The sequence below is a fragment of the Tupaia chinensis genome, unplaced genomic scaffold (assembly GCF_000334495.1).
Source record: "Tupaia chinensis unplaced genomic scaffold, TupChi_1.0 Scaffold143758_1, whole genome shotgun sequence".
Taxonomy (NCBI): Eukaryota; Metazoa; Chordata; class Mammalia; order Scandentia; family Tupaiidae; genus Tupaia; species Tupaia belangeri.
Genome location: NW_006203607.1, coordinates 32,741 through 57,018, shown reverse-complemented (window position 1 = coordinate 57,018; position 24,278 = coordinate 32,741). Strand labels below are relative to the sequence as shown.

General features: G+C 42.2%; 2 protein-coding genes and 1 pseudogene across 4 annotated transcripts in view; 2 read left to right on the top strand and 1 right to left on the bottom strand.

The window, feature by feature from the left end:
• The window catches only part of PPCS (phosphopantothenoylcysteine synthetase), a gene marked incomplete in the record, with an annotated part of 4,533 nt that extends 224 nt beyond the window's left edge, over window positions 1–4,309 (top strand). Inside the window, 3 exon segments of the mRNA XM_014582730.2 lie at window positions 1–309; window positions 481–584; window positions 3,541–4,309. Of these exon segments, the coding sequence (XP_014438216.1) occupies window positions 1–309; window positions 481–584; window positions 3,541–3,864 (737 nt within the window).
• Window positions 4,310–7,991: 3,682 nt separating this feature from the next.
• The window catches only part of LOC102472830 (coiled-coil domain-containing protein 30-like), a 32,074-nt gene continuing 15,787 nt past the window's right edge, over window positions 7,992–24,278 (top strand). Inside the window, exons 1-3 of one of the 3 annotated variants that reach the window (XM_027766891.1) lie at window positions 7,992–8,568; window positions 13,816–13,992; window positions 23,467–23,620. In XM_027766891.1, the coding sequence (XP_027622692.1) occupies window positions 13,975–13,992; window positions 23,467–23,620 (172 nt within the window). In that variant the 5' untranslated portion in view covers window positions 7,992–8,568; window positions 13,816–13,974. Of the gene's footprint in view, window positions 8,870–13,811; window positions 13,993–23,466; window positions 23,621–24,278 lie in introns of all 3 variants that reach the window. The other 2 variants (XM_027766890.1, XM_027766892.1) reach the window with 2 other exon arrangements.
• Window positions 17,255–17,578, bottom strand: LOC106733442 (60S ribosomal protein L35a pseudogene; annotated as a pseudogene).

Below are 24,278 nucleotides of genomic sequence, written 5' to 3'. Positions count from 1 at the left end.
CCACCTCGGCCGAGGCCTTCCTGGCCGCGGGCTACGGGGTCTTGTTCCTGTACCGCGCTCGCTCCGCCTTCCCCTTTGCCCACCGTTTCCCACCCCAGACCTGGCTGTCCGCCCTGCGGCCTTCCCGCTCTGCCAGTTCGGGCGTGCTGAGCCTGGAGGCCGAGGAGAATGCACTCCCGGGCTTCGCAGCGGCTCTGCGGAGCTACCAGGAGGCAGCGGCCGCCGGCACCTTCCTGGCTGTAGAGTTCACCACTTTGGCAGACTATTTGCATCTGCTACAGGCTGCGGCCCAGGCGCTCAATCCGCTAGGTGCGTGCCCTAGGAGTCAGTCCGGGGTTTACCTGGAGGCAGTCTTTCTCTGCAGCCACTTACTATCTTAGCTTCTGCTTACCCACTAGTCTCGCTGCCGTGCACCAACTTGAAAGGGAGCTGACCCCACAACCCTCCCCAATTTCTTACACCTTGTGTTTTTCGTTGCAGGCCCTTCTGCGATGTTTTACCTAGCTGCGGCCGTGTCAGATTTCTATGTTCCTGTGTCTGAAATGCCTGAACACAAGATCCAGTCATCTGGGGGCCCACTGCAGGTGATGGGCGGTTCTCTTCCAGAGATCTGATCCCCTATAACCAGTCTTGGGTTAATTTCCTCTTGATCTGGAGATGGCCTTCCCGCATTTTATATGCGCTAGGCACTGGGGATACAGAGATGAATAAGACACCGCCCTCCCTCAAGGACCTCACAATCTAGTGAGGGAGCTGGACACAGACATAATTACAGTACAGAGTGATAAATGCTCTAGTGGAGGTATGTACAAAGTGCAGGCAGATCATGGGGCGAGTGAATCGGGGGAGTCAAGGACTGCTTCCTGGACATGACTGGAACTGGGATTTTAAAAAGGAGCAGAGGGTATACCAGACAGAGAGAAGGTCATTCCAGGTGGAGTGCACAGTAGGAGTTTGGAAATGGGCAGTGGGCTGTGAATTGAAGTCCTGTGGTAAGATGGGAGAGCAGACTGAAGAGACTGCTTGCTTCTAGGAAGACATGGCATTCCTTCTTAAGGAGTTTGGACTTTAGCCTGTGGAGAAAGGGACTTTTAAGTAGGAGGGTGAGATAAATGTTTTGTTTGGGAAGAGCATTCTGGCATCAGCATGAAAGGTGAGGTAGGAAGAGAATAGAGGGAGTAGATTAGTTGGGGGTTGTTTAAGGAAGAGGTATGTGGAGGGTAGTTGAGATCTTGAGATGATATGGCTTCTTGGAACCTTAGGGAGTTCTTAGTCATTTATTGGGTGATACAAGTAGAATTTAAATATGGGAAGCTCTACCTGCAGTGCACTTACTGACTGTGGGATAGTTCATTACTTCAGCAAATACTTATTGAGTGTATGCCAGGCATTGTAGGTACTGGAGGTGAAAAGAAACCCAGCCCTTATGTTGCCTGCACTCTACAGGGAGACAGTCAAATTCAGTTGCCCAGTATGTGTCTCCCCACTGGTCTCTTCTCAGAGGTAATTGATCCATGGATACAGTTGTTTATTTGGTGCTTGACTGGGTGGCAGGAGAGTCAGGAGCTACCTCTTCTTCCTGTTGGTGACGTCACTCTTCACTCCCCATAAGTCAGATACATACTATGTTCAGTAGTGATAAATGTTAAGGAGAAAGTTACCGTGAGGAACTGGTATATCATTGCTAACAGCTTTCTTAGGGGAAATTCTGCTGATGAGCTTAGTGATTTCATACTTTTGAAACTCTGGGATCTTTTGTTTATCTTATATTTTAAATTGTATCTTGAAAGTATGCAGAACAATTGAACATTTTCCTTGGAAGTGATTAGGAATTAGGGACCAGCAGTTGGCGTAATGGCTATGTCGCTGGACTCCCATGTAGTTGACCGCGATTCAAGTCCCAGATCCAGAAGCTTGAACTCAACGCCGGGCGCGTGTGTGTGATGCCCAAGATCCCGAGAGGAGAATAGAGGAGAAGGGATTGCTGCGTGGCCATCCTCCCTGGGGGGGTGATTTCTCACCTTCTGTCTCTCTGTCTCTTTCTGTCTTTCTGGTGAATGCATGCACCATATAGCAAAAACCTCTCCAAAAAAAAAAAAAAAGAAAGAAAGAAAAAAAAGTGATTAGGAATTGGGCAGTAGGATTTTTTTAAAAAAGAATTATTTATTTAACTTTATTTATTCATTCATTTATTTTTAATTTGACCAGAGAGAGAGAGTGCAAGAAGTGAGAGAGCAAGCCACCAGGTCCGAGACTCAAACTGTGATTGCCCCTGTGGGAGTGTCCAGTGCCTTAACCACCAAATCACCCATTGGTCCCTGGGCAGTAGGAGTTTTGATCAAGTGAAAATAAGGAAAATCTGTTTCTTCAAAACTAAGTAATGTTTGGACCAGCAGTTAGTGTAATGACTATGTCGCTGGATTCCCATGTAGTCAACCATGGTTCGTGTCCCAAACCCAGTAGCTTAAACTCACACCGGGTGCGTGTGCGTGTGTGCCCAAGATCCCAAGAGGAGAATGGAGGAGAAGGGATTGCAGCATGGCCATCCGCCCTAGGGGGTGATTTCTCATTTTCTGTCTCTCTGTCTGGCGAGCGCACGTGCCCTATAGCGAAAACCTCTCCAAAAAGAAAAAAAAAGAAAGAAAAAATTAAGTAATGTCACAAGTAACAAATCTCAAATGAAATCCAGTAACTGTGCTACCAATGCAAGAAATGTTTTAGGCTAAGAAGTTAAAAATCCAAATTCGGGGGCCAGCAGGTAGAGTAGTGGGTATGTTGCTATACTCACATAACCAACCACAGCTTGAGGCCTGAACTCAGTGGCTTGAAAAATCACACCAGACATGTGTGTGTGCCCAAGATTTTGGGAGGAGAATGGAGAAATAGGGATTGTGGTGTGGCCATCCCCTGGGGGGTATTTTCTCCACTGTCTCTGTCTCTCATGTAAGTACACACTCCCTAAGGCAAAAATGTCTAAAATTAAAAAAAAAAAAAAATTTCTAACTTCATTTGGGCTTTTGCCAAAGTAATACTTGCATGAACAGATTGATTGTATTTATTTATTGAAGGTTAGGGTTTAAAAATGAAGGGGAATGTTTGAGAAAATATAATGCTGTTCTTTAAAGTTCTGTCAGTAGTGATGAGGATGGTTCAATAGGGCATGTGTGCTCGCTGGAGAGGCAGAGACAGAAAGCAAAAAATCACCCCCAGGGAGAATGGCCATGCTGCAACTCCTCCTCCATTCTCTTCTCGGGATTATGGACATGCATGTACACACGCCTGGCTTGAGTTTAAGCTGCTGGATCCAGGACTTGAACTGTGCTTGACTATGTGGAAATCCAACATCGTAAGCGTTATGCCATCTGCTGGACTCAAGCTAAGGCTTTTAAACTAAACATTTAAAATGCTTAGAGAAGTTTGATGACTCAAAAATTAAATTTAAGGCAAAAATCTGAGTTCCCATTCCTTAGTTTCCTGTGAGATTGACCTTGTAGGGTGTGACCATTATTTGCTTACTAAGCTTTTCTTTTTCCAATACAGATAACAATGAAGATGGTGCCAAAGATGCTTTCTCCTTTGGTTAAAGATTGGGCTCCCAAGGCATTTATAATTTCCTTTAAGTTGGAGACTGACCCCTCCATCGTAATTAGTCGTGCTCGGAACGCTTTGGAAATTTACCAGCATCAAGTGGTGGTGGCTAACATCCTTGAGTCACGACAGTCCTTTGTGGTTATTGTAACCAAAGACTCAGAAACCAAGTTACTGCTTTCAGAGGAAGAAGTAGAAAATGGCATAGAGATAGAAAAGAAGATAGTGGATAATCTTCAGTCTCGACACACAGCTTTTATATGTGACAAAAACTGAAGTAAAAAGCCTTTACAGGATCAGAAATTATTCAGTGGACCAGGGCTCTTACAGATGGTGAGAACTAGAATCAATCCTTTGCCCTCCTAAGGACAGAGAAAATGAAGGGAGGGGAGAAAGCTGTGGTGTGCAGGCACATATATTGACCGTTGGAATTTGTCTTTTAATGACGGAACCACCTGACATACTGGAATGTCATCTTGATTTCACAATTGAACACTAGACCTGTTTCTCACCTTTGAAAAAGGAGCTTTCTGGGAATTATATATTCCTCAAAATATATTTGGGAGCCTGAATATTAGCCTTCTTCATACTATAAAAAAAGGATGATGGATGCATGAGTGGTCATGCTTTGAAGATCAAATATTTGTTGGGTGCCTACTATGTGCAGGCCCTGTACTGAGCTATTAGGATTAAAAAGATGAATAAACATGTCTTTGGGAAACGGATGTATTTTTAAAAAGTGCAATAAAGTGTGTGCCCAAAAGCTGACACAATGGGAAGGATGGTTTTTTTTTTTTTTGAAATTTTTCAAAGATGGGAGTAGGGGAAAAGGATACCTCACCATAAGGTTGTAAACTGGCCAGCTTCCCACTACATTTACTTTTGCTTCTTGTCCTAGATTCATTCCATGTTTGCGTAACAATTTCTCTCTCAAATATTAGGATTGCTGTTAGGCAAACTTAATGTGACTTTCTACCTGGGATCAGGCAGGAGCCAATTGGTAACCCCTGCCTAAAGGGAGGGAAGCATATATAGGGTTGCTGGAAAAGTCATGACCATTTTTGCATAGAAAAACAGAAAAGTACCTCATGATTTTTTCTGATGACCCAGTTGTATGGGCTTTGGATTCAACTTAGCCAGCTATGCCACCTATTAGCTTTATAAACTTAGACACCTGCCTTAACCTGTTTCCTCATCTATAAATGGGATAATCTCTCTGCAAAGTAATGCCACTTGTGAAGAGTAAATAAAACAGTGAAGATAAACTGTTAGTCTGGTACCTGACAATTCACACTCCATAAATGGTTGCAGTTATTTCTCTCACTTAGCAAGGCTGCGTATGCCAATGCCCTGCTTGATCCTTGAGTCCTTAAGTATCCTTGAGAAACTTTGAAAGCTTCATTCACTATTTTGAGTTTGGGAGTCGGAGTGTATAGCAGCTTACTGGAGAAAAGTCTCGAGTGACCTGTAGCGTGGTCTACAGTGCAGTATGGAAAACCACAGAAGCAGGTACTGCGTTTCACATAAATAATTGACTTAAAATCCAGTGCATTAGCTGGCTCGTTGGCACAGCAGTTAAGCTCTGCTGGATCCCACATAGCTGACCAAGATCTGAGTCTGCCCCTCTCCCTTCCCCTGTGTCTTGCCAGGATCCTGATGGCATGGAGACTGGAATGATTTCTGCCCTACTGGGGGATAGGCATTCTCCTTGTGTGCCCTTTATATTTACTTACATACTTAAAATTCATAATACTTCATGGAAGGCTAGCCTCATGTGTCCTATCGATAATAGAGGTACAATAAATTTTAATTGAGATTTGAACAGATTGCCAAGATAGACTGAAATACTTCATTTAAGTCACAAAGTGTGTCCCTGAGCACGGGAAGAATAATTGCAGCAGTCACTGTGAGCAAAGATTTCAAGTCCAGCTGATAAAACCTCAAAAACAACTAGTTTTGTCAGCAGTGCCTGCAATACTGAAGGGGTAGGAATAAAAGGTTTCCTTCCCTGCATCATATCATCATGTGGGTGATGACTGTCATAATCATCTTTGGGTATAAAATAGGATGAGCAAGGTTAAAGCTTATAGTGACCTTAATGTTGGGTTTTACTTCCTTGGAAATAATTTTGTATCCTATTTTGTTAATGTTTAGAAATAACCAACCACTAAGTGGAGTTAAAGTATTTTCCACTTCAGTTTAGTCTCTATTCAGAGCAATTAAAAACAGAATATGTGGGGACCAACAGGTGGTATGGTGGTTAGGGCACCAGATACTCCCACATGGCTGACCATGATTCAAGTCCCAGACCTAGCAGCTTGCTTTCTCACTGTCTCTCTCTATCAAATTAAAATCAAATGAATGAGAACCAGCAGTTAGCGTAATGGCTATGTCGCTGGGCTCCCACGTAGTCGACCGCGGTTCGTGTCCCGGACCCGGTGGCTTAAAAACTCACGCCGGGCACGTGTGCATGCGTGCCCAAGATCCCGAGAGGAGAATGGAGGAGAAGGGATTGCGGCGTGACCATCCCCCTCTGGGGGGTGATTTCTCGCTTTCTGTCTCTATGTCTCTCTCTGTCTGGCGAGCGCACGCGCCCTACAGTGAAAATCTCTCCAAAAAAAAAAAAAAATCAAATGAATGAATAAATAGAATTAAATAAATCTTTAAAAAACAGTGTTTGCAAGCTGAATGATGTATAGTGATTGAATGTATAAAAAATAAGTATTTGTACAAGTAAAAATTCCAGGAGTATGTGTGTGTTCTTTTTATTAGTAAATGGAAGTGTGTAAAGAAAAGGAACATGGGGTAATGGTTACATCGCTGGATTCCCATGTAGCTGACCATGGCTCAAGTCCTGGACCTGTGGTTTAAAACTTACCAGGCCCATGTGTGTGTGTGTGTGTGTGTTCCCAAGATCCCAGGCTGAGAATGGAGAAGGGATTGTGGCTTGACCATCCCCCCCAGGGGGTGACTTCTCACTTTCCCTATCACTCTGTCTGGCTTGCTCTATGTTCCCATGAGATGCTTAAACTGGTAACTAGGAGTTAAGTGGCTGCAGGTGGTGGTGATGATGAGCATTTTTAGACTGGAGGAAGAAAATATGGTGCAAGAGATATGGTGCCAAAGAAAGGAGTTGAAGCACTTGTAGAAAGTAAAGGGGAGGGACCAGCAGGTGGTGGGGTGGTGGTTACATTACTGGGCTCCCATGGCCCCAGACCTGGCAGCTTAAAACTCACACAGGGTGCGTGCCTAAAATCCCAAGAGGAGATTGGAAGAGAAAGAGTTGAGGCATGGTCATTCCCCTGGAGGGGAGGTGGTTTTTTGCTTTCTGGCTCCAGTGAGCATAAGCCTTTTAGCAAAAATCTCTATTAAAAAAGAAAGAAAAGAAAAGTAAAGGGGTAAGAGGTGTAGTGGTTAGGATGCTGGACTTCCATGTGGTTGACCACAGTTGGAGTCCTAAACACAGCGGCTTGAAACACTGGGTGTGTACGTGTGCATGTGTGCCCAAAATCCTGAGAGGAGAGTGGAGGAGAAAGGATTGTAGTGTAGCCATGGGGGTGGGGGGTATATTTCTCACTTTCTCTCTCTCTGGCCAGTGTATGCACTCTATAGCAAAAATCTCTCTCAAAAAGAAAGAAAGAAAGAAAATAAGGGGAATAAGGGGTAAGATATTTACATAACTAGCATATATAGAGCCAGCAAAGGTTTGAAAAGTAACCTTTTAGGGAACTAGAATAAGACCAAGAAATGCAAATAGTGTCTGCGATTCCAAAACGAGTAAACTTGAGCTGAATTTTGTAATATGGGCACCTAGAAAGATGATATAAATTGTTTATGTTAAATTTTATACCATTTATACATGGGAAATAAGGTCCTCTTGAACTAAATTTTCAGTCCTTAGGTTTTCTACAGAGCTTCAGCCTAGTCAAGTCCGGTTTCTTCACTTCTATAAGTTTGTTCCAAAAGTATTGATTTATCTTAGGTGCCCCAGGTAGTTAGTGACAGATCTGGGCATTAAATTCAGAGCTCTTGCTCTAGCACCTCAGCCGTTCTAAGAATAAAGTAAATTCTAGGGGTGGAGGAAAAACCCTAAGGCTAGTAGGTCACAGCGCTAGACAAGACGCGGTGGAAAACTATTTGAGAACTAGAACGCCCGCTGACCAACGCAACGCCTAAATTGCAAACGCTTGCTATCCCGTTACCATGGTTACTGCCTTCTCCAGGGCCGGAGGAATGACCCGTACTACCGATTGGACAGGAAAAGACCCACCCCACGACGCGAAGGCCAATGGTGCGCGCCGTAAAGACAGTCCTCACAGGAAGAGCAGACCTGGCGCCAATGGCGTGCGTCGTCTCTATGGTTCCCGCCGGAAGGACGCCTCTGCGTCTGGGAGCGAGCGCGGTTGCTATGACTCCCGGGGCTCTGCAGGCACCAGCCGCTTGCAGCTGAGGGCGCGGAGCCGAGCGACCCCGGGCCTTCCCCTCACCCTTCAGGAGAAATTCTCCATGCCGGTGCCGGGTTCCCACCTCAGCCCCGAGGAGGAAAGCCCCGGCTCCCCTCTTTTCCTGCTCACCAGGTCTTTTGGGTTAGCCAGCATGTCCAGATATTAAAGAGGAGAGCCCCTCCTGGCCCTGGCCTCGCGCGGCCGGGGCTGCAGTGGTTCTGCCCGAAAGATAAGCGGGTTTCTCCCCGACCCACCTGCCGCGGGCATTTATCGCAGGCTGCCCCCCTTAGAGCGCGCGCAGAACCCTCTCCTTGAGGTAGGTGGGCATTCCTTGCCCCATGCAGGCCTGGACAGACGACTGCGCCCTAAGGTGCGGGCCACGCCAAGGTCCACGGAGGCACTGCCGTCCCCCACTTGCCCGCCCGTGAACAAAAGAGCTGCTGTTTTCTGCGGTATTGGCCGATGTTCGTCGTGCAGAGCCTTGAATCCTGATGAAGCTTTGGAGGCCTTTTGTACCCTCGGCATCAGAGGTCAAGTCAGTTACCCTCTGCCTTTCAAGCCTTTCTGATCTCATCCACTTCGCTCATCGCTCCGACCTCCAGTGTTCTCATCCTGCTCATTCCACAGCCATTCTCACCTTTCCCTTCCACCCTGCACATTATCGAATGTCCTTTCGTCTCCACCATCTCTGATTTCCTGCTGCAATGCTTTGCGTAGCTAAGTATTTCACATTGTCCAGCTCTGGAATCACTGGGGACACTTTCTTGATTTCTCTGTACTATGGCAAACTTTCTGGCTTGGGTACACGAGAGACTAGAATGGAAACGTGCCCATTGGTAAATATAAAAATTAAGTTACTGCAGGCCTAGTGTGTTTTCAAAAGAGAGGTAAATTCAGAATTGCAATATTGGGTGTATTTCAGGCTTATATAAGAAAGGAAGTTGCTGTTGTGTAAATGGATTAGTGATGTGTTCATACATGTGAAAAGCTCATTCAAAATGATCATGCAACAGAAGATTTCAACTTTAAGCCCATAGGACACAGCATCTGGGAATAAGAGAATTTTCTGGAGAGAAAATCCTTGAAAACAGTTCGTATGTTTCCTTATCATATCATTTTCTAAATCAGAAACATTGTGATGTGTGTGATCCAAGGAACAAAAACACCATAATGTAATTACAAATAAGTATTTTTGTCAAGGGAGCAGATTTAATAGTCTTAGACTAGAACAAAAAAAGAGTCTTAAATATAGCTCCAGTCTAGGAAGAGGGATCTGAATATCCAAAGTATATGGAAATATAAGCAGCATGATGGGAATCAATAAGTATGAAGGCGTAATATAAAAGAGTGGCCGAAGATATGGCTGGAGAGACAGGCGGGAACCAGATTGTGAAGAATCTCTGGTGCCAAACTAAGGGATTGATTTTTTTCCTGAAAGCAATGAGAATGTTAAACAGTAAGTGATTTATATTCAGAAGAATCAGTCTGAGAGCTTTACAGAGCGCAGATTGGATGGGGGCCAATCCGGCAGCCAGAACATCAGTTAAGGATGCTATGACTCTAAACTGAGCAAATAGTGAAGAGAGCCTAGACGAAGGCAGCAACTGTAGATGTGGAAAGGGTGAATTAGAAAATGACAAAAGTCGTAGAATCTACAAATTCAATGGCTGGTTGTGCATTAGCATAGGATGAATAAGAAGTAGAGGTTAAGGTTGACTCCTAGGTTTTTGGCTTGGGAAACTATATTGATGATGATTTTAGCTGTAGAATGCAGGAGGAGGCGAAAGGATGAGTGAATTGTTTCAGCTAAGTTCACTAGATGGTTGCTCATGCAATAGTCTTACAATTTTTTATTGTCTTTCTAACGTACATATCATCTCCCCTGGAATTTTCATCTCTCACAAATCTTTGCTTAAAAGGTAGGTGTCAGTGGCCTTATTTGTACCCCTACTTACAGCCCATTCCATTCACAATGAGGAATACGTAACTAACTTTAGAGAGGGATCCATGATTCATTGGATGAGCTATAATTAATAGTCTCTCTTTCAAAAATCTGAACTAAGATACAAAGACAGAAATGGGCCAGCCATGGTAATGTGCAGATAGTGCCACTGTTTGGGGAGCTGGAAGGTGCATGGAGACCTAGGTTCGCTTCCCAGGTCAACCTGAACATACTAGATACAGTTGTGATGCCTATAATCCTTGCTAATTGGGAAGGAACATCGTGACACAGCAAGATCCTGTCAGAAATACTGTCTCTGTTTCTCTCTTAAAAAAAAAAAAAGATGTAAATGGCTTAATCTAAAAATTCACATAGGCTCAGGACTTGAGTAGCTGTTCTCAGCCTTGCCAATGAGCAAGCAAAGTCATTCATGTAGAGAAACAAGAGGAGCAGACTCACAGGGAAATCCAGAGATGAAAGATCTTGAGGATCAGGAGAGATTATTAATGCTATCCAGTTCCATATCCTGCTCCTTTCCAGTTCCATTAGCCATGTTGAGTTTCCAGCATATGTCCTGTATCTTATTCTACAGGATAAGAGCCTACAGAAGTTGCGATTGGCTGGCTGTGAGGGACAAAAGAGCTCAAAATAATAATGGCTTGAAAAAGAGATATACTTCTCACATAAAAGTCAAAAAGAAAGCAGTCCCTAACTGGTAGGGTAGTATCTTGAAATGGTCAGAGATGGAGGTTTCCTCTTTCATGATGTTCTATCATCCATGGTATGCGGCTTATGGCTTCCACTCTGTGGTGTCCAGGATGATTGCTCAAGCTATAACTCTCCTGTCTGAATTCCAGCCATTGGAAAGAAGGGAAAAGCAAGGAAGGGGACATCCCGTTTCTTTAAGGACATTTCCTGGAAGCAGCACACAATTCCATGGACATCCTGTTAGATGTCACATAACTATTTCTAACAGTAAAACTCTTTGTTCAGTTAAAAAACAAAAAACAAAAAACAAACAAACAAAAAACCCGTCTGGGACCAGCATATGGCAAATGGTTACGCCACTGGACTCCCACATCGACAACCATAGCAAAAGTTCTGGACCTAGTGACTTGAAACTCACACTGGACATGTGTGAGTGTGTGCCCAAAATCCTGAGGAGAATGAAGGAGAAAGAATTGCAGCCTAGCCATTCCCCCTAGAGAGTGATTTCTCTCTGCCTTTCTCTGTCTCCAGCAACTGCATGCGCCCTCTAGCAAAAACAATCTCTTAAAACAAAACAAAACACCAAAAAAACCCTAAATGTCTTTATCTGTGGAAGAAGAGAAGAATAAATATTTTTATATGTTTTTAAAACAAATTTTTTAAATTTTGGAATAATTTTAGACTTGCAGAAAAGTTGCAAAGATAATACAGAGCGTTTCTGTATATCTTTCCCTTAGTTTCTGCAATACTGGCATATTTTTTTTCCTTCTGGGAAGAATATTAAAGGACAATTGGTGGGGCCAGCAGATAGTGTAGTGGTTACATTGCTGGACCCCCACATGCCAACTGTGGTTCAAGTCCTAGACCTGATGATTTGACACTCAGACTGGGCATGTGTGCGTGTGTGCTCAAGATCCCAGGAGGAGAATGGAGAAGTAATTGCCTCATGGCCATCACGCCTGGATAGTGATTTCTCACTTTCCCTCTCTCTCCCGTGTACATGCACGCTAAGGCAAAAACAATCTTTAAAAAATGGGAGTTGGGGGGACAACTGGTAGTCTCTGCTACGCTTACTGTATTTGTTCCTATTTTGATGTGTTTCTATTTATTGATAGATCTGGAGCATAGTAGAGATGGATTATTATTTTTTTTTAAGAGAGATTTTTGCTATAGGACGCATGCGCTCGCCAGACAGACAGAGAGAGACAGAGAGATAGAAAGCGAGAAATCACCCCCCAGGGGGGATGGCCACGCCACAATCCCTTCTCCTCCATTCTCCTCTCGGGATCTTGGGCACGCATGCACACGTGTCCGGCATGAGTTTAAGCCACCGGGTCCAGGACACGAACCGTGGTCGACTATGTGAGAGTCCAGCGACATAGCCATTACGCTAACTGCTGGTCCCAAGATGGATTATTATTTAATCCTTCGAACAACCCAATGAGATAGACTTGATTATATACATTTCACAGAGAAGAAAATACGAATTTAAACAAGTTATGTGACTTATCTAAGTAATTCATCTGCAAACTGGTGGCTCCAAGTTTGAACCAGGTTTGTTAGACTTATGCCCAAACTGTTAATACTTGTGGTAGTGAGGGGGCAAAGAGCCAAAGGCAAGGTTTTTGAGAATGCCAGCATTTGAAAGGCCTATGGGGAACACTGAGAAGGGTAAACAAGGGAAGAATCAAAAGAGAAAGTGCTATCAGAGAACAGAGTAGGAAAAACTTACAGGAAAAGAAAGAACAGATGCTGTAGAGAGATGATACATAAAACAAAAGCATGGCCAATTGGATGTCATATTTTGAGTTCATTGTTGACTGATAATTTGAGTATAGTAGTCAGAGCAGAAGACAAAAGGTAAGTGTGGGAGACAAATTGTCCAAAGAGGATCATAGCTAGAAAGTAATATGGCAGGATCAAAGGACAGTTTTTTGTTTATTTCTTCCAGGAGTAGGGCAGAAAGAGACAGACAGGCAGCACCCTCAATAGGTCTTGATGCCATAGTCTACCTATGACTTCAATCAGCCCTGGATCATGGATATATTTATGTCCATTATATTCAGGAAGGTCTTGGGATTTGAACCCAGGACCTTCCCTGGTGGGTCAGCCTCACAGAGCATTGTGTTTTACTATTGCACCGCCATCCAACCCCCTTTTTAAATCTTTGTTTTTAAGATTAGTGGCATCTTGAGCTGAGGGCAAGAGATCATAGAGAAATACTGAACATACCCAAAGGGAAATGTTTCCCTGACGAAACAATATGGGCGTGGTGCCAGTTTAGACTAGCTGCTGGGTGAAAAAGTAGCAGAAGCTGGCAGTGTGTAGAAGGAAGTTTTTCAGGGCTGGGATTTGCAAAGAAGATGGAACAAGGAGCAAGATATTTAGAGGCATTGATAAAAAAATTGTTTTTAATTATCAATGGTTGGGTCTAGGCTTTAGGGAACACATGAAGCCAAAGAGTATCTCATAGTTTCAGAGAGGGTTTAATGATCCAGAGACAGGAGGTCTCACTGTCATCGCAGAATAAGTATAGTTTAAAAGAATAACTATTGTATTTCACCCTATTGGGATGACTTATATGGATGGTCTTATATGAGTTCATGGAAAGTGACCATTACGAAAAGACTATGTACGGATTTCACATTTTTTGCACCCGAATGAACTTGCATTTTAATCCCATAGACAGAAAAGCTTGTATTTGTTTCAAATACTCTACATAACTAGTGGTGTTTGTGTGTGTGTGTGTGTATATATATGTGTATGTGTGTGTATATATATATATGTGTGTATATATGTATATGTGTATATATATGTGTATGTGTGTGTATATATATATATGTGTGTATGTGGGTGTATATATATATATATACACACACACATATATATACACACACATATATCTTGTGTCATCATTTGTTATTTTAAAAGATATGCAGCTGCTGAAAGTTTTAATTTTTTGGTATCGTCAGCTGTTTCATATAAGTGCTCATTTTAACTGAATAACATAAAATTAATAGGAATACTAAAATATACTTTGTGGAGATTCAACTCTATACATTGCATTTTTTTTGTATTCTTCGTTGTGCGTGTGTGTACATACACACATGCTTCTCTCTTCTGACAAGGAAGAACTTTAATTAGAAGACATAATTCATCATCCTGAGAAAGAAGGAATTGACCTCTTGCTACCGTGGAAGAACTTCTCCCTTTGACTTATGGTTATTCCAGCCTTGTGAAGACAGACTGAGGATCGCTACCAGAAATGCCAAAGAGCTTAGAGTGAAGCACATGGAAGAAACGAAGGAAGTAAGAATTAATCACGTGAATTTTAAGATTCTTGTGGTTTTGTCCATTGTGCTTTTAATTGACCCATTAAAAATTAACATTCAAATATCACTGTGTAGTTTGCAAAGCTCTCACTTATTTTTAGGTTTTCGCCATAGTGTGTTTGTGCTTGCTAGAGAGAGAAAGAGACAAAGGGAGGGCGAAAGGAAGAAATCACTCCCCAAGGGGGATGGCCACACCACAATCCCTTCTCCTCCATTCTCCTCTCGGGATCTTGGGCACGCACACACACGTGTCTGGCGTGAGTTTTAAGCCACCAAGTCTAGGACTTGAACCAGAACTGGCTATGTGGGAATTCAGCACTTTAACCACCATGCCATCTGCTGGCCCCTATATATATATATTTCTTTCATGAAACATGGCAATAGTCTGTGTTGGTTTCCTATAGAGCATGTGTACAAGATGTTGTCCAGGGATAACTCGCTTATCCAAACAGGTCTCCTCAAGGTGGTTTTTAATATCTTGGTGAAGTCATCCTTGTTTCAGGGAGCTGACCCTTTACATGACTCTTCCTTGAAGGCTTGGAATCTTTATTAGCATATAATGAGTGTTTTCATTTCTCAAAGAGGGGTTTTTATTAGTCAAACTGATCGAGAAGTTTATAGAAAAACAAACACAGACTTATTAATTGACAACAAGAAATATAAGTGCCAGAGGAGCCAGACACACTTCTAGTGGCTAATGCGTTCTCTTATAGGCACACTTTATGGGAAGCCAAATTTGATTTTATTTTTAAAGATTTTATTTTTAAAAGTTATTTTAATAATTTATCATTATTACTTTTAATAATTTGCTACAGGGCACATATACTCAGCAGAGAGAGACAGAGAGAGGGAGGGGAAAAAAATGAGAAAGTAAGCCTCTAGGTCCAAGACTTGAACCACTCTCAGCCATGTGGGAGTCCAGCTCCTTAATCACCATGCCACCTGCTGGTCCCAAGGGAAGCTAAATTTTAATCAGATGTGTACTTGGTGAACAAATGACCATAGATTTTTGTAGCCCTGACTAAAGTCGTCAGGTTTCCCAACAAGGCTATCTACGCCAGCCCTCATTTCTGGGGAATGACCTCTTATGTCCTAGGACCAGAGTTTGAGTAAGTAATGCCATTTTGGCTCTATTATCACTTTGTGATGTTTCTACCATTGATGAATCTACTTTCCATAATCTTTCTTCTTTTAATGTTTTTTTTTTTCCTTTGAGAGAGAGAGAGAGATGGATCTCCCAGAGGGGCCTGGTCATACTGCAATCCATTTTCTTCCAATTCTCCATCCTGTCAGGATCCTGGGTTTACTTGGGAGCTTCTTGTCGTGTTGCCACCAGGGCCTGGATTTGAACCTCAGTCAACTGTCAGCCTCCTCTGCACAGTGCTTAACCACTGCTCCTAGGGTCCAGCCCCATAGTCTTTCTTTAAACGAGCTGTTAATTATAATAGCCAGCCCCATAGTGCAGCCGTTAAGCACTAAACATTAGAAGCTGGATCCTGGCCATTAGCAGCTAGAAAAACACATTTGGCAGGTGTTGGGTCGTTAGGAAAGTCATGATGCATTTTTGCATAGAAAAATATAGAGGGGCCAGCAGGTGGCATGGTGGTTAAGGCACTGGACTCACCATCGCTGACCACGGTTTGAGTCCTGGACCTGGTGGCTTGCTTTCTGCCTTTCTCCCTTTCTCTCTCTCCCTCTCTCTCTGTCTTTCTCTGGTCAAATTAAATAAAATAATAGCAATATTGATGGATAAAATTAAATAAATAGTTCTTTAGGAGAAAAAGAAGAAAAACATAGAAAAATATGTCAGAACTTTTCCGATGACCCAGTATATGTCAAAAATCCTGATGGGAAGGAGAAATTGAGGAAAACAGATTGCAGTTGACCACACCCTATTGGGAGATACGCTCCCTCTCTCTCTTCCTGGCAATGAAATTAAAATGAGCTAGTAAATTCTCTCAGATTGTCTGGGAATCACTCTGATGTGTTTTCATATCTCAGCTCAGATGAATAACTTGTTGATTCTTAAATTGAGTTATTAGAGGACAATATATTCTTATTATATAATATTCTTCTTAAGGAAGAATGCAGCTTTTTCTTAACAATAGAACATGAATTCTAATATTGGGTATATGGGGGTGAAAAATTGTCTTTAGTTTTGTCTTTTTTGTTTTTAAAGATTTATTTATTTTTATTTATTCATTCATTTATTTTAATTTGACCAGAGAGAGAAAGAGAGAGAAAGTGAGAAAGCAAGCCACCAGGTCCAGGGCTCGAACCATGGTTGGCCATATGGGAGTGTCCAGCGCCTTAACCACCATGCCACCTGCTGGTCCCTTTAGTTTTGCCTTTATGTGTAACTGGGCAAATTACTTAACTTCTTTGAGCTCGAAATTTCTCATCATTAAGATGGGGATGGTAATAGTTTCCTCAAAGGGATTTGTGAAGCCTAACTTCATGTGTAAATCATTTCACTTGGGGACTTGACATCTACCAAGTATTCAATAAATTATAGCTATTGCTAGAAATGGCTATTGTTCCTGCCATTTTATAATTTTAAAAATTACAAAGTAATGGACCAGCAGTTAGTGTAATGGCCATGTGACTGGACTCGCACGTAGTCGACCGCAGTTTAAGTCTTGGACCCAGCAGCTTAAACTCACGCCGGGCACATGTGCATTTGTGCATGCGTGTGTGCCCAAGATCCCAAGAGGAGAATGGAGGAGAAGGGATTGCGGCATGGCCATCCCCCCTGGGGGGTGATTTCTCGCTTTCTATCTCTCTGTCTCTCTCTGTATTTCTGGCGAGTGCATGCACCCTATAGCAAAAACCTCTCCAAAAAAAAAAAAAAGTATTAAGTAATTAAATTTATTCATTTACATTGTCTATAGGGCACATGTGCTCACCAAAGAGAAACAGTGGGTGGAGGTAGGGGGAGGAGATGGAGAAAGCAAGTCACCAGGTTTGGAACTTGAACTGCAGTCAGCCTCACGGGCATCCAGCTCCTTAACCACCATGCCACCTGCTGGTCCCTGTTCCTTCTATTTTAAAGAGGAGTAAATTGAAGCTTACCAAAAAGTGCAAAGTTGCAGTTTCTGTCTTGTATTATGTTATTATGTTACTCAACTTTTGTTCATATTTTGAGAATTTGTCCAATAGATTTCCAAACAGTTAAGTAAAATGCTGTCCACTTTTTTTTTAACAACATGAATCCATTTTTATTCATTATTTTCATTATTTTAAATCCTCGAGGGGTACAACATCACACAGATTCTGTGTCCAATGGCCTTAGCAGGAAGGCTGCTTCAGAATTTGGCTCTAACCATGCCACTGTTCCCATGGGCCCGAGTAACCTTTCCCCAGATTACTCTGGTTTCATTTGGTTTGCCACCAGGAGTCACTGTGTTGTTTTTTGCTTTGTACACATAAACACATCTCTTGCCTAAACAGAATTTCGTTTCATCTTGTGCATAAACACCTTCAATTTTAAGAAGAGCTGTGTGCTCCCTTTGGTTCCTGAGACACCACTTACAGTCAGCAAAAATGGCCTTGGACCACAGCCTTCCAGACCTAGTTGCCTTTTAGAAGTCCTCTTCCCATGGGAGCAGCAGTTAGCATAATGGCTATGTTGCTGAACCACTCCCATGTAACCGACTGTGGTTTGAGTCCCGGATCCGGTGGCTTAAACTCACTCCAGGCACATGTGTGTGTGCATGCCCAAGATCCTGACAGGAGAATGGAGGAATGGAGAAGAAAGGATTGTGGCGTGGCCATTCCCCGTGGGAGTTGATTTCTTGCTTTCTATCTCTCTGTCTTTCTGGTGAGTGCATGTGCCGTATAGCAAAAACCTCTCAAAAAAAAAAAAAAAAAATAGAAGTCCTGTTCCCTGCAGGCCTCCACAGGCTCCAAGATGGCAGGAAGAGGGAAGAGCGTGGTTCACTTATTTTGACAATCTACTTTAAGGTCTGCTTCTAAGCATAATAAGAACTCAATCTCTGCTTTTGGCGCACTGAGTGAATTCTAACTCCTCCCTTTAGTCCTTGTGTGACAAGGTGAGTCCCTCAGGCTCCCTAAGCTTGTTCCTCACCTATAAAGTAGAAGAGTAATAGTCCCATATGCTGGTGGTGAAAAATATTTGGTGCCCTTAATATTGTGTCTACAGGGACCAGCAGATAGTGTAATGGCTATGTCATTGGATTTCCATGTACTCGACCACAGTTCAAGTCCCAGACCCGGCAGCTTAAAAGTCTTGCAGGGTGTGTGTGTGTGCATGCCCAAAATCCCAAGAGGAGAATAGAGAAGAAGGGATGGCAGCATGGTAATCCCCTCTGGAGGGTGATTTCTTACTTCTGTTTGTCTCTGTCTCTCTGGTGAGCACACACACCCTATGACAAAAATCTATCTCTCAAAAAATAAAAAATAAATATATAGTGCTTACAGCATGTAGTTGACTTTTAATCTGTTATTATTAGTCACATAAAATACCTTTTGTGAAACTATCATACTAACCAGAAAGAATACCTAACAATTTATTTTAATGTAATCTCACATTAACATCTCTGACAACGTAATCATCAGTTTTAGCATAGCGGTATTAAATAAGTTGTGTGGATTTTTCTCTATTCATGAGTATCAGGGCCATACTTCCTAAACTGTAGACAAGGAGACTTAATTTCTTTTCTTTTCTTTGGAGAGGTTTTTGCTATAGGGTATGTGTGCTCGCCAGAAAGCCAGAGAGAGAGAGACAGAGACACAGAAAGCAAGAAATTACCCCCTGGGGGGGAATGGCCACATTGCAATCCCTTCTCTTCCATTCTCCTCTCGGGGTCTTGGGCACGCACGCACATGCGCCCAGCGTGAGTTTAAACCTCCAGGTCCAGGACTTGAACTGCAGTCGACTACATGGGAGTCCAGTAACATAGCCATTATGCCAACTGCTGGTCCCAAGGGAGGCAAGATTTACTTCTTCCTTTCTGGTGTTTTGTTTTTGTTTTTGTTTTTGTTTTTGTTTTCCCAGCTGGGGTTAGATCTACTGTGACATAGAACAAATTCACAGGAGAAAAGCATACACATGTATTTAATATGTTTTAAGTGACATTGTGAGCCCTCAGAAGGAAATGAAGACCCAAACAAGTGGTTAGAGTTAATCACTCATATTCTGAATAGGCAAAGAATAGGAAGTTGTTAAAGGAACAAACAAAAAACAACTAAATATCTGGAGAGGCGTAAAACATGAATTGTTTTGACAAATTCTATGCAGAGTTCCTTTGGTCTTAACCTTCCATCCCTGATGATAAGACTGTCTCTGTCCTTCTAGTTATAGGTAAGGCATCTTTCACATGGGGATTTTTTCTTCTACTTTTAAAGGAACAGAAGAGAGAAAAGGATCTGCTTGCCTGCTTTTTTTTTTTTCTTTTTAAGTGCTTTTAACCTGATAGTGGATTTAATGTTAAATAGAGAAAAGGAAAGAAGTTACTGGCAATCCAAAGTCATAACAACTGGAATATTAGAATTTGCAACTGCTCAGATTGGGAGATTATGGGAGGTCCAGTTTGGGGGGAGGAGGCACAGTAAAGGATTTACTCTTGGACATGTAAATTTTTAGGTGCATATTAGACATCCAAGCGGAAATGTCAACTAGACAATTGTGTATATTTATCTGGAATACCATACAAACGAGATATACATTTAGGAGTCATCAGCATAGAGCTAATACTTAAAACCTTGGGACAATATGAGATAATAGAGGGGGTGAGTATAGACAGGGAAGAGAAGGGGTTAAGGGCTGGACCCTGGGGTATTCCAGTGTGTAGAGATTTGAAAGGGGAGAAATTAGCAAAGACGTCTCAGAAGGAGTGGCACACAAATTGGGAGGAAACCACCAGAGGATTCTGTCCCAGAAGAAGAATGATCAAAGGGTTTAGTTTTAAGAAAAGGATATGAACAACCGGATTGTCTGCCACTAATAGGCTGTGTGAAATAAGAACTGATAATTGACTATTGCATTTGGTGACATGGATGTTGTTAGTGCCCTTGACAAGAGCTGTTTCTGTGGGGCCGTACATGTATGAAAACATGGAACGAATTCAGGAAAGAGGAGTAGGAGAGGAAGAGAAGACAGAGGCATGGTTTATACTTTTTTAAAGTTTTGTGTGTGGGGTATGTGTGTGGGACTGTGGCCAGGTGTGTTGGTGTTTCAGACAGGGCCTTGCGGTGTCAAAGTTCTCCTGCCTGGAGCGCTAGAATAATTGCTATTACAGACAGGTACCATTGCAGGAGACATGTTAGGGTGGGCGGGCCAGGAATCTAACTCAGTCCTCCCATGTGACCTCAGCCTGCCAATCACCAGTATCCAGCTAGCACTAGGCAGCTGGGCCTCCTTACTTGAAATTTTGTTATAAAGGGATATGAAGAAACAGTACAGAAACTAGAGAGAGTCATGAGGTTGAAGGAAGGTGCTTTTTTTTTTTATTTTGTAATAGATATTACAGCATGTCTCTAAAATGATTATAATACTTATAGTTGAGAACAAAGCTTGATGAGGCAATAGAGAAAGGGATAAGAAAGAATGGGATCCATTACACAAGGGGGGACTGACCTGGCCTTAGGTACAAGGACAGCTTTGTAATTCTCACAAGGAGGATGAGTATGCAGGAGATGACAGATTTGGTAAGGGGAGCTTGTGGAAGTTCTGTTTTGCTTGTGTGTGTTTGTGTGTGTGTGTGTGTGTTTACACTTTTCCAATGAACTTTTTTTTTTTTTTTGAGAGGTTTTTGCTATAGGGTGCATGCACTTGCCAGAAAGACAGCGAGAAATCACCCCCCAGTAGGGATGGCCATGCTGCAATCCCTTCTTTCCTATTCTCCTCTTGGGATCTTGGGCACGCATGCACACGCACCTGGCGTGAGTTTAAGCCACCAGGTTCAGGACTCGAACTATCGTCGACTACATGGGAGTCCAGTGACATAGCTATTACGCTAACTGCTGGCCCCAATGAACTTTTATTACCAGTTGAGTAATGATTCAAGGTCCCAGGATAGCGCTCACCATGTACCCAAGTCCCATTTTACCACCTGGGAGAAGGACGAAGGGCAGAGGAGTGGTGAGGTGAAGCCAGTTCACACCTTCCCAGGAAACGTGTCTTCTGCCTGGTGGTCATCCCAGGTTGAAATCCAGAGAGAGACTTGTACACACGCCGGTACCATTTACGGACAGAGACATCACCCCCTTCAGCGGTCATTGCCTTTTCACAGCGGTGGAAGTCTAGGTAGTTCTGCTAACAGACCAACCAGGTCTGGTTCTGGTTGGGGAAGTAGCTGTCAAAAAGGGCAGTTTTAAGGCCAGCAGGTGGCATAGTGGTTAAGGTGCTGAATGCCCACATGGCTGACTGCAGTTCAAGTCCCAGTCCTGGCGGCTTGAAACATGCCATGCACGTGTACATGTGTGGCAAAGATCCCAAGAGGGGAATGGAAGAGAAGAGGTGATGGCGGGACCATCCCCTTTGCAGGGTGGGGGTTGATTTCTTGCTCTCTATCTCTCTGCCTCTCTCTGGTGAGTACACAAGCCCTATAGCAAAAATCTCTATTAAAAAAAAAAGTGGGGGTAGGATGGGGAGGGAGAAGTCCTGTAGTTCTTGATGCCTTCTGCCATGGTGCTGGCTCCTAAAGAGGCTGGCCTCTGCAGCAGCTCGCAGCTCATTGTGACCCTCAGCAAAGATGCCAGTGTTGGACCAGAAGTCCCCTTTGAAGAGCTTCTTTTTTCTCAACTAGATAAGAAGCAAGGAATCAGGTGATAGTAGGGATGGGGGAGGAGGCGTTAGAGACATGAGGAGAGAGGGAGTGAAGTAATGGCCTCAGCCTATAGAGAATGAGAGAGAGGTGGTCAGGGGCATGTAAGAGGATTGCTGGGCAGCAGTAAGGGCTCGCTTGGTGTGGTGGACATGAATTTAAAGTGAAACCAAACTGGCTGGGTAGTTTCCTCCACCCCATTCAACTTCTAGAGTGAGCCGAACAAGAGATGGAGAGTTGGATTAAAACAGGCCAACCTTTTGCCAAGCAAGAATAATGGGAAAAAGCAGCAAATGAGTTGTGAACGTTTTCAAGGGAGGGATTATAGTGATGAACCATAAATCTAAACTGGGCAAAATAAAATAGAACAGGAAACACGCCAGGTGCGTGTGCACGCATGCCCAAAATCCTGAGAGGAGAATGGAGAAGAAGGTATTTTGGCATGGTAATTCTCCCTGAGTGGAATGCTTTGTTATTCCCCACCCCCTTCTGTCTCTCCCTGGCAAGCACATGTGCCCTATAATTTAAAATTTTTTAAATTTAAATAAAGCTGTTTGGGGCCAGCAGGTGGTATGGTGGCTAAGGGCACTGGACTCCCACATGGCCAACTGTGGTTCAAGTTCTAGACTTGGTGGCTTGCTTTCTCACTTTCCCTCTCTCTTTTTCACTCTGTCCCTCTCTGGTCAAGTTAAAATAAATAAATAAAGTTGAATAAAATAATTCTTAAAAATAAAGTAAAGCTGTTGAAAATGTACATGAATAAAAAATACTGCAAGGAAATATTCTAATATGTTCAAAGTTATTTTGTTAGTTAGATGGTATTTTTATTTTCTTTTTTTAGAAAAATGTATATAATTATTTTATACATACATATATAGTATTCATTCTGTTTAGGGAATCAAAAGCAAAATATAATTAAGACTGGATTTCTTAACTTAAAATCTCTGAAAATAATTGCAGAAGAGAAGCAATTATTTTGTACACTTTTCACTTTTTAGTTCACATATTGTACACTATAAATATATATAATTATTAAATTTAAATAATAAATTATGCAATAAAAATAAAGATGAGATGCTCTTTCATTATTTGAGCTTTGAAATTAAAAGATATATTTTTTAAAAAATAAATATTTATTTAATTTTATTTATTCACTCATTTATTTTTTAATTTGACCAGAGAGAGACAAAGGGTGAGAGTGAGAGAGAGAAGAAGTGAGAAAGCAAGCCACCAGATTCAGGACCCAAACCCTGGTTGGCCATGTGGGAATGTCCAGCACGTTAACCACCATGCCACCTGCTGGTCCCTAAATGATATATTTTATGTAAAAGTGTTTTACAAACTATTTTATGTACCATCTAAATGAGGAATGTTGTTTCTTTTTTGTCAGATAGTACTCATTTTTATGTTTAATTTTTTCTTTTCATGTAATAATATAAACATAATCTCTTAGATTTGTTAAATTGAACAAAATCCAATTGCATATTTATGAATAAAAAACAAATGGAACCTATTTTATTTGGTTCATTCTAATAAAACAAACTCACCTAAAGAAAATATTCTGTTTGCTACTTTTCTTTATTGGCTTTCAAACATTTATAGAAAATAGCATGATGTCCTAAGATTACATTTACTGTATATTACTAACAGTAATTTTATTTCAGTCTCATAATAAAGACCTGGAAAAAGATGAAACATCACGACACTGCCTAGAGAGAAGTGTGGAACAAGTAACCAAGAGGTTAGAGATGGCCCATGAAGAGATCCGAAGGCTCATGGACCAACTGCAAATGAAGGAGAAAGAACAGTGTAAACTAGGTAAGCTGTTATTTCGGATGACCATTCCAGACCATGAATTGGCTGTAAAGACCTTTTCTTAGGATAGAATAGGAGTATATTGAGCTCTCTGTATTATGACCACGGGGCTTGCTTCAACTCAAATATTTGAAAAACACCTGAAGTACCTCCTCAGAACTTTAAGGTTCATAGAACACAATTTAAAAGTCCCTGGTTTAGGGAATACATTTTGAACCTTCTTGTGTAGCAAATAAGGCCTTTCCAGTTTGACTCCTGCCTGTTTATCCCTCTCATCTCCTGTACTTCTACTCCTGTGCACCGTCGACCCAATCAGCAGTAGACCACACGAAGTTTCCAGAACGCTCAGTGCCCTCTCCTGCCCTCGTTGTTCAGTCCTACCTCCTCTTGTTTATTCACGCTGTTGTCTATTTCTGGAACACCCTTTCCACCTGCTCTCTGCCATCATCAGATAATCTTGAACAGTATCAAAAGCTATTTCTGAAATGTTGTCATTATTTCCAGCAGCTATTGGCGAAATTGTACATATTGTTGATTACAGAAATCATTTTAAATTATTTTTGGTAAATCTACCAAACTGGTAGTACCATGCTTGAAAACTTCCAGCTGTTTCTGTTGTTATGATGGTCCCAGCATTCAGCATGGAATCTGGTTGGGCGAA